At 40.8% G+C, this 10077-nt stretch overlaps 1 protein-coding gene across 18 annotated transcripts; it reads left to right on the forward strand.

Moving 5' to 3' along the window:
* Positions 1–563: 563 nt before the first annotated feature.
* On the forward strand, positions 564–9521 carry LOC133495426 (zinc finger protein 879-like). Of its 18 annotated transcripts, none has more exons than XM_061810047.1 (11): positions 572–712; positions 944–1160; positions 2309–2396; positions 2507–2578; positions 2679–2890; positions 2969–3055; positions 3169–3267; positions 4186–4269; positions 6365–6475; positions 6551–6673; positions 6936–9518. In XM_061810047.1, exons 4-11 carry the CDS (start codon positions 2569–2571, stop codon positions 8691–8693), a joined length of 2484 nt encoding a protein of 827 aa, XP_061666031.1. In that variant the 5' UTR covers positions 572–712; positions 944–1160; positions 2309–2396; positions 2507–2568; the 3' UTR covers positions 8694–9518. The 18 variants fall into 18 exon arrangements, with proteins under 18 accessions (XP_061666030.1, XP_061666024.1, XP_061666031.1 ...); XM_061810043.1 differs by having other exon boundaries at positions 2513–2578; XM_061810046.1 differs by lacking the exon at positions 944–1160 and having other exon boundaries at positions 564–712; positions 2513–2578.
* The last annotated feature ends 556 nt before the right edge of the window (positions 9522–10077 follow it).

A 10077-nucleotide genomic window follows, 5' to 3' on the forward strand; every position in this document is an offset into this window, starting at 1 on the left:
AGAATACCAAGAGAGGAACTGTGGTACTGAATGTGGAAGTCTGGTGTGGTGGAGAAATATGTTAGAATAGTACAGGATATGTATGAGGCAGCAGAACAGTGGTGAGGTGTGCTGTAGGCGTAATAGAAGAATTTAAGGTCTAGGAGGGATTGCATCGGGGATCAGCTCTGAGCCCCTTCCTGTTTGCTGTGGTAATGGATAGGCTGTGGAGGATGAGGTTAGACTGGAATCCCCTTGGGCCATGATGTTTGAAGATGATATTGTGATATGCAGTGAAAGCAGGGAGCAGGTGGAGGAACAATTAGAAAGATGGAGGCATGCGCTGGAAAGGAGAGGAATGAAGATTAGCTAAAGTAAAACAGAATATATGTGCGTGGATGAGAGGGGTGGAGGGGGAATAGTGAGGCTACAGGCAGAAGAGATAGCGAGGGTGGACGACTTCAAATACTTGGGGTCAACAATCCAGAGCAATGGTGAGTGTGGTAAGCAAATGAGGAACAGACACAAGAGTCTACGCCAGGATGAAGGGCAAAGTTTATAAAACAGTCGTGAAGCCGGCCATGATGTACGTATTAAAGACGGTGGCACTGAAGAAACAACAGGAAGCAGAACTGGAGGTGGCAGAAATGAAGATGTTGAGGTTCTTGCTTGGAATGGGATTAGAAATCAGGTCATTAGAGGGACAGCCAAAGTTGGATGTTTTGGAGACAAGGTGAGAGAGAGCAGACTTTGATGGTTTGGACATGTCTTGAAGTGAGAGAGTGAGTATATTGGCAGAAGGGTGGTGAGGATGGAGCTGCCAGGCAAAAGAGCGAGAGGAAGACCAGACAAAATGTTGATTTATGTTGTGAGGGAAGACATGAGGACAGTGGGTGTTAGAGAGGAAGATGCACAAGATTGTTTTAGATTGGAAAAGATGACATGCTGTGGCGACCCCTAACAGGACCAGCCGAAAGGAAAAGAAGCAGTGAATCGGCTTCGAACCAACTTGGCAACAACCCGTAGTGGTGGTGGCACCGATCAAAAAAAAAAAAAAAAAAAAAGACTGGATGGCTCATTGGTCACCAAAACTAAAGTTTCCATCCGCCATCTTGATACTCCCAAAACAACCATGCCGACCTGTGCAGCCGGTTTTGTGGCTGTGAGTAAACGTTCTACAGGTAAATTAGAAAGATTTACTTCGACACTGTAAATGTTTGTTTGTAAAGGTTTTTTTTTTATTTTCTGATGAGTTCAATTCACTTGAACAAAGTTTTGTTTACGGTTGTTGTTGTTGTTCAGTGTTCACCCTCTGCTTCATCTTTATAAGTTGACGGTTTTTCACGAAAAATTGATGTAAATATTTTCCCAAACTTCATCATTGGATAAACAAGAAAACACATATTCAGTGAAATTTTTGATGGAGTTCACAATCCAGACCTCTGCAAATTGAATTTGATTTTCAAATGCGAGGAAACAAGTTTACATTTTCTGTCTGAAATAGGACGTTGCAACGACAACACATGAACAATGCGCTTAACATGTATTTTCCCATTGTGAATCCTTATTTCCAAAAATATATCTAACTGATTGACTTAATGTTTTCATGACAAGAAATGCTTAGTTTTTTTGCTACGTTATGATGATAATACTTCACAGCACAATTTGGAAGAAGTTAATATATCCCTAGGTAATATGCAAGGTTTCTTTGTAGTCACGGTGTTATATGTCTTTCATTTGCACTTAGCCTTTTTTGGCTTACCAGGTCGAATTAAAAATCCTTCATGTTACCAGAACTGAAACAATTTTAAGCTCACACGACCAGTTTTAATTCTACATGCCAAACTTTATTGAGAAAAACCCCGCCATAATCTAACCTTTAAACAATGTCCTACACGCATTTTGGGAGTACCAAGATGGCGGCCAACGGGTTTCAACCAATCGACACACCGCTCGATGTGTATGCGCTATTCAGTAATTTTTTTTTTTTTTTTTTAGCTCAGTGGGTGGTGGTCGCTATCGCGTTTTACCCGTCTTTGTCACGTGAGGCTCCGCAAATACAGGATTATTACGCAGTCTCCATTGTTCTTTAAAAAAAATGTTGGTCGTTAAAAACACATTTCTTGTACATACATTGACTACTATACTACCGGGAGATGAAAGTGTGTGTCCTTTTCATGGGTAGGTGCGGCGTTCATGTCACGTGATCGTTTCGATCAGTTCTTTAGTTTTCCAATTCCAAAATAAATAGTGATATGAAGTGACTCAATGTTAGTAAGCAATTTTAGACCCGACCAATTCCATGCTTTTGTTGCTGAAATATCCTCAGGTGCACTTGCGAGTGGCGGAACCAATGCTCTCAGTGTGAGAAAGCAAGTCGGACTCACAATATAGTCGGGCTGATAAACGTCGTCCAGGTGAGAAGCCAGTTTTATGGTTTCGGGATATTTTGTACTATATATTAGCTAACGATAGCAAAATGCTTTGAAATACTCCGAAAGACATTTTTAATCACTGATGTATGGAGTTGTAGGAATAAGCTACTTTTGGGGGAAAACCACATACGGACTGAACTCGAAGGAAATAAAAATGAATACAGGTACTGTTCATTTAAAATACTATCAGTACACATCCGTTACTTTGCATACAATCAGTGTATGTTATTCTGATGTAATTGGAAATGCTTAACGTCCTTCTAGGTAATTTAGGTGTGCAACTTCCTGTCTCAGCTTTGCGCCTCCTGGTGTCACCAATTCAACTCGTCTCTGCAGCGATCTGGCAGACCATAGAACAACGAATTGTGGCTGATTATGGGATACTCGAGGATTTTGTTTCCATGGTTACAGACATTGTTCCACAGCTGCTCACAAACAGTCAGCGAACTCAACTCATCCTGGGCCTCAGAGCACAGGTACTCTCACAGAAATGATAGTTTACCAGTACAATTGTAATTATATTCATACACACGTGTATTCTTTAATGATTTTAGCAAATCCTGGAGTTATGTCAATTGGAAGAAAACGCTCATTTCAATGTTATGGAGCAACATCTGGAAAGGATGAACATCCTTGTGAAGGTATTCATAAGCATGTGACATGAGTTTAAAGTCGTTTTATTTGAAGCTCACATGCCTTCATTGCATGAGTCTCCTTATTTTTGCTGCTCATGAGCTTTCACAATGTTCTGTAGACATCTGCTGCAAGTGGCCATGATGATCCATGCTCAACTTTTGTGGATTTTGTGAAACACTTGCTGAACAACCCTGCTGAGAGGAAAAACTTTTTTCTTGTAAGTGTCAATGCTGTAAAATGGACAGATTTGGGCCAATACATGTCATAATGACTATCTTCTGCCCTGGATTTTTATGTCTGAAAAACGTGTTCAGTAATATCCATAAATTTTCCACGTTGGTTATCCCGGGGATGAGAATTTTCCGCCGATCGGCGGATTTCCGACTTTTTCCAGAACAAAATGACCATTCTCCAGATAAGCGCAAATCCGTTGAGAAAATTTCAGGGGGTAGGGTATTGTGCGCCTGCCTATCAGTGGTGGGCTCCGAGCTGCAAGTTCAGCTTCGTGCTAGCACAAGCACGACTATCATATGCCGTTCTAACATGCTCGGTAGTGTAAATATTTGCATTTTGTGACATAAACATTAAAACTTGTTTGCGGTAGATTACTCGATTGGACAACAGAGTTATACAGTATAACGATCCAATCGTGTTAGTGGTTAATCGAGTTTCACCATTGCCATGTACATGTGTTCTCTGTTCTCAGAAATCGCAGTGTAACTTGTTAGTTAGCCAAGTAATGGTGCGTGGGACTTACATAGCGCGAACTGAGCGGCGGTGTGTTCAAAGTTTTACGATGGCGAAAGTGTTAGAAAAAAAGGATGTAGATCGAGCGAGGGCAATTGACAAGGATGCTGGAATCAAAAACTGTTTCAGACGGGCATGGCTTGAAAAAAGTGTAACCATGCAGATAGAACCGAAAACGGTATCAACATGTCTAACCGAACACATACAAAAAGTGGACATTCCTGGCAAAGTGCTGTGCACTGTGTGTTCTGATAGGAGCAAAAAATATCCAGGAGGAAACTCAACCCCACCCCCACCCTAACTGACAGACATTTTTAGTCTTTCCAAATTTGTCATTCTCATCCCTGTTGTTTATTATTTATTATGTTATTATTGTTATCCTCACTAGGTTTGTGGGCTTGCTGAAGCTTATTGCAGCCATATCTGGGTGAGAGGCAGGGTACAACCTGAGCTGGTCATCACCCAACCGCAGGTTTATAAGAAACATTTTATTGGATACAATTAGGACGAGGTGAAAATTTTGACACAGAGCTCAAGATGACAGTACGTTATTGTCGAAAATTTGAGTGATAAATAAACACTTTGAAACAGTCAAAATGCACAGATAGTTACAGCTTCAGCTGCAAGAAATGTATGGGAAACCTTTCAGTGTTCTCTACCACATTACGGTTATTTTTTCACACCCCTGCTATTTCAGGGAATTTTAAGCTTTTTTTTTAATTTACAGTAATATACCAACTCTGGAACTTTTTTTTTTAAATGCAGGGGAATATTGAAATATAAACACAATGAGCTTGCCCTTTCCAGCAACCTTGTAAGTTAACAACTCTTAATAGTGAGGATAAGCAGAATGGAAAATGGTTGGATGGATGAATGAAGGTCTTGTGAGAGCTCATTTTTATGTGCCGTGGTTCTCATCAGGCGATGCTTCTTTCGAATATAAAACTAAAAAAAAAATGGGGGCACCTTTAACTAATGCCACCAATCTCTTTATATTGATTGATTTTAAGTTAGGTGACTCCGATTAGCTCTGTGAGAAGTCATGAGCCTAGGGGTTCATGTGCTTTTTTTTCATCCCCGCAATCCTTACATGGTGTGACCAATAGTTTACTGGTATTAGTTTAAGCATACCTTGTCTGTTGTAATAACAAAGATCAGATTACATTTTATGAATACTTTCCAGGAAATTCAAAAGGGTTCACTACTTTTTGTTCCAACTGTATTTTATCGTGATAAAAATTCTAATAACACATTTGCAAATTCACTCAGAGAATGTAAATTGTACTATAGTGGGGCGGGGGGAGTCAGCGACTAATTGTGCATGTTCTTCTTTCCATTTTCTGAGCCGCTTATCTTCACGAGGGTCGCGGGAGAGCTGGAACCAATCCAATCTGTCATCAGGCAATAGGCAGGGTACACCCTGAACTGGTTGCCAGCCAATAGCAGGGCACATGGAGACAAACCACAGTCACACTCACGATCACACCTCGGGGCAATTTAGTATCTCCAATTAATGCATGTTTTTTTGGGATGTGGGAGGAAACCAGAGTGCCCAGGTCATTCATCAGCTCCCTTTTGTGGTTCTGGGATTTTTGCTCACCCGTTCTTGTGATTATTTTGACCCCATGGGGTGAGATCTCTCTTAGACCCCCCAGATCAAAGGAGATTATCAGTGGTCTTGTTTGACTTTCATTTTCGAATAATTGCTCCCAGAGTTGATTTCTTAACACCAAGCTGCTTACCTATTGCAGATTCAGTCATCCCAGCCTGGCGCAGGGCTAAAATTTTGTTTCTGTTGTCCTTTGAGAGGTCTTTGGTCTTGCCCACAGTGGCGTTTGGCATGTGACTGTTTGTAGTTTTGGGCAGTTGTCTTGTCTCTGATAAATTCAAACAGGTGGCGTTAATACAGGTAACAAGTGGAGAACAGAGAAGCCTCTTAAAGAAGTTACAGATCTATGACAGCTAGAAATGTTGCTTGTTTGTAGGTGACGAAATACCTATTTTCCACCAGAATCTTCTAATTCTTTCAAAATATGGCATTATATTCCTGTTTTTCCTCCCATTGGCTCTTATAGGTGAGATATACTTATGATGAAAATTAAAGAAGTCTCTTTTTTTTTTTTAAGTGGGAGAACCTGCACAATTGGTGGTTGACTAAATACTTTTTTCCCTCACTGTATTCTGAAAACAAAAATGGCACATTTTTTTCCGTCATATTTCTTAGAGCAGTGATTCCCAAACTGTCTGCCGGGGTACATTGGTGTGCCGGGTGTGCCGTGGGAAGTTATCCAATTTTATGTAATTGCTAAAAAAAACATTTATTCCAAGAAATAATGTATCTTTATTCATCTATTTATGCCAGTGAGGGACAATGACAGACAGAAAAAAAACCATTTTCTGTTAGATGGCAGGAAGTACATACAGTAATTAATCGGTCCATTTTTGGTGACATTTACTTTTGTTGGTGTGCCGTGGGATTTTTCAATTGTAAAATATGCGCCTTGGCTCTATAAAGGTTGGAAATCAATCCCTTAGGAGACTAAACGTGTTCTATTTCTTTTCTTGAGAATGTGTTTCCAAAGAATTTTGGCCCATCCTATAACAATGCTCTCCGGTGCCTGATGGAGCACTTTCTGTCTAGACTTCAGTCATTTCTTCCCTGGAAACCCTTCCAACAGGTACATACATGACAATGTAAATGTATTATAAAGACATTGGTTCTACTGTACTCGCAAACATTTATTCCCATTTAGGTCGCCTCCACTTGTGCTGATGTGTCCTCGGTTTTGGGGGACTGCTTGAAGTCCATATATAACAGTGATGAGCTGAGAACTCTGCTTCAGTATCACAAGAACCATAGCCAACCCGGACACAGTGGGAAGTCTTTTTCAATTACTTAAAAATGTAAATAGATAAAAACAAATAATTAGACCATAATAGATTTTTTTTTTTTTTAAATTTTGCAATCTGATTTGCCAAATGATTGGCTTCACCAACCTACTGTTTAAGGTACCAAATTTGGTTTCTTGTATTTTTAAAGACTTCTTTGACTTAATAAACCAGGTATTTTGCATAGTCAGTGGATGGTGAATGACTGAGTACGTCATTAATTAAACACCCAACCTTTGTCACTTTACAGATATTTCCTCAGATGGCACCTGCATCATGTCTGCTCTCATGTGTGCTGCACTAAAAGATCATTGCTCCCAGGAGACCCCTGACTGGAAATCTTTTCTGCATGTAGAATCTAAAACAAACAAAGGGGATGAACTCAGGATGGAGATTGATGAAACTCATGACACGGTAGAATGTGATTCAGGAGAAGTCACCAACAGTAAAGGAAATGTTGAAAGTCAAAATAATGATGTATCTTGCCCTCAATTGGATAGCTGTGAAGAAGGGAAAACACTTGCGGGATCTTTGCAGTTTCGACCTGTGCGTCGAAACCGAGGACTAAAAATGAAAAGGATTTTGGTGGAAGAGAAAAGGGAACTTGATGGTGAAGAGGATCTCCCTGTTAACAAAGCCTTTTCCGATGAGGACAATGGAAGTGAATATTCCTCCTGGTCTTTCTATTCCGATGAGGACTCTCAGAGTTATCAAAGTTCATGGTCTGACTCCTCTGGTGACGATGTATCCGAAGTGACTCCTGCCATTTCATCTCCAAAGTTGTTGAACTTGACTTTGGTCACAAATGATAAATCTTCAGCAGCTACCAGCACAAAGTTCGCCACCAGCCAAAACAAAGTTCCTCCAATAAAGTCTCAAGTCAAGTGCTTCATCTGCAATGAGCAAGTGAGCATCAACCTGAAAACTCACATAAGAACCCACTTTCCAGAGGGTCAGTATACCTGCCTACAATGCAATACCAGGTTTAAACTATTCTCATCTCTGACGACGCATTTAGAAAAATGTTACGACTATGGTCAGCAGTCGGTAGATCCCAGGCCGGCCCATCTTCTTTACAAATGTGACCATTGCGAGAAGGCCTTCAGGTACAACCAGTCACTGGAAGCCCACAAACGGACCCACAATGAACTCTACTGCAGTGTGTGCAGGAAAGTCTTAAAAGACGCAACAACATTAGAAAGGCACAAGGCTTCCCACACCGGGTTTCAATGTACTCGATGTGAAGTGTCCTTCACTCTTTTTAAGCCCTTGCGCAGCCATTATCAACATTTCCACAAGATTAGCAGACCATTTAAATGTAATCACTGCCCCAAAACATTCTCCAGGCTTAATTGTTTAATCAGACACGAATGGCGGGAGACTGGTCATCTTCCATTCCAGTGCAATAAATGTACTTTGAGATTTAGAGGTGACTACGACCTCGTGTCGCATCAAAGGGTTCACACAAAGGAGAAACCCTACCTCTGTGGAGACTGTGGGAAAACGTTTTCCCAGAAGCACAATCTGCGACGGCACCAGCGTTTTCTGCACAGCGAGTCAAAAAACGAGAAGAAGTACTTCTGCACCGAGTGTAAGACGTCGTTTAAAGAGAAAGGAGCTCTGATACAGCACCAGAGGCGGAAACACCTCAAGCAACTGATTCACTATCTGTGCCCGGACTGTGGGAAGACACTCTCTGCATCGTCCATCGCGAGACATAGGTTGATCCACACAGGAGAGAGACCTTTAAAATGCACGGCTCCTGATTGCAACAAGTCTTTCCTGTCAGCTACTGAAAAGAAGAAGCATATTCTCATGCACCACTCCACTGAACGACCCTTCAAATGTTATACGTGCGGGAAGGGCTTTGTCACAATTGGCTTACTTAATGAGCATTCGAAGAACCATTCAGGCAAGAAGCCGTTTGTATGCGACATCTGCAACAAGGCTTTCCCAAAACGCAACAGCATGATTAGGCACAAGAAGCTTGTGCATACATCAAGCTAAAGGAGCCATAATTGTACCAACTTTTTTTTTTTTGGTATGTGGTATGTAATATTGGCTTTATCGTACCTCAGTAGATGAAAATCATTCATGCATTTCTAAGTTTTTCTGCTGAGAGGCTTGAAATCGTGTCATACGAATTTATTAAACTGAACTACGTCATTAGCCAAGAATTCTGCCTCCCCTCCCCCACCCCACTCTGGCAACAAAAAGTTATGCTACCACAAGTTGGCCTTCTACACAGAGGAAGGCAATGAGAAGAAAGGAGGCAGTCTTATCTAAATATGTACAAAGTGGATCCAAAACTATTTAAGGGGGCCTTTTTTTTTACACTAATAGCAAAAGTTTTTTTTTTGTCATAAATGACATTGACCCTTTGGTACTCAATCCACATTAGAGAGCCACAAAATAGCCCAAACGTTACCTAGAGTTAAGGGGACATGGTACTTTACAAACACCATACTGCCAACAATGAGAATTAACTATTTACACCATGAAAGGCAGACTCCCTGTCAACTGGGATTATGTAAAGTTAAAGTGAATGTGTGTATTTTTTTTTTCTCACAATGATGCCTCTCGTACAGTTTTGTTATTCCTGTATTTCCAAAATCCCACAAAAACTACTTGTTGGTTCAAGAAAAGTAAATAAAGTAAATACCCGCCAGGGGTATGAATATTACATACTTGACTTTAGAGTGTGTGCGTGTGTGTGGAAAATCACATTGATTTTTAGTATGTGTCCACCCAGAAGCATGGTGATGCAACTAGTTAGAACGTTGGGCCCGCCTGTGTTGGAGTTTGAATGTTTTCAGTTCCCCCCCCCCCCCCCCCCCCCGACACTAGTTTCCTCCCACTTCTCAAAAATGTGCAACATTAATTCTACATTCTAAATTGCCCCTAAGTGCTATTGTGCCTGCGACTTTTGTCTGTCTCCATATGCCCTGCAATTGGCTGGTGACCAGTTCAGGGTGTACCCTTAATCCTGTTGATGACTGTCTGGATAGGCTCCAGCATTCCCCTCTTGAGGATAAACTGCTGAGAAATGGGATTAATGATTTAAGGAGGTCAATGTCAAATCAGCGTTTTAGAAACATTAATTTACGTCTGTTTCATATGATAAATCTATGCGGAGTCAGTTTGTGTGTGTACATTAGGGTCCAGCCTAGTAAGCATTTTTTTTATTTTTATTGAATCACAGTTTAAAGTTAAATTAATAAAAGTGCGAAATAAGAAAAACTTTAGACCTCCAACCGAAGAGAAAACATACTGGGGGATGCAGTTCCATACATATACTTCACACCGGAGGAACTGCCTAGGACATTTGATTTTTGACAATGTAATTTAGAGTTGACAAGTCAAAAAAATCTTAACGCCACCACCACAGATT

The sequence above is a fragment of the Syngnathoides biaculeatus genome, chromosome 22, assembly GCF_019802595.1.
Source record: "Syngnathoides biaculeatus isolate LvHL_M chromosome 22, ASM1980259v1, whole genome shotgun sequence".
Classification (NCBI taxonomy): Eukaryota; Metazoa; Chordata; class Actinopteri; order Syngnathiformes; family Syngnathidae; genus Syngnathoides; species Syngnathoides biaculeatus.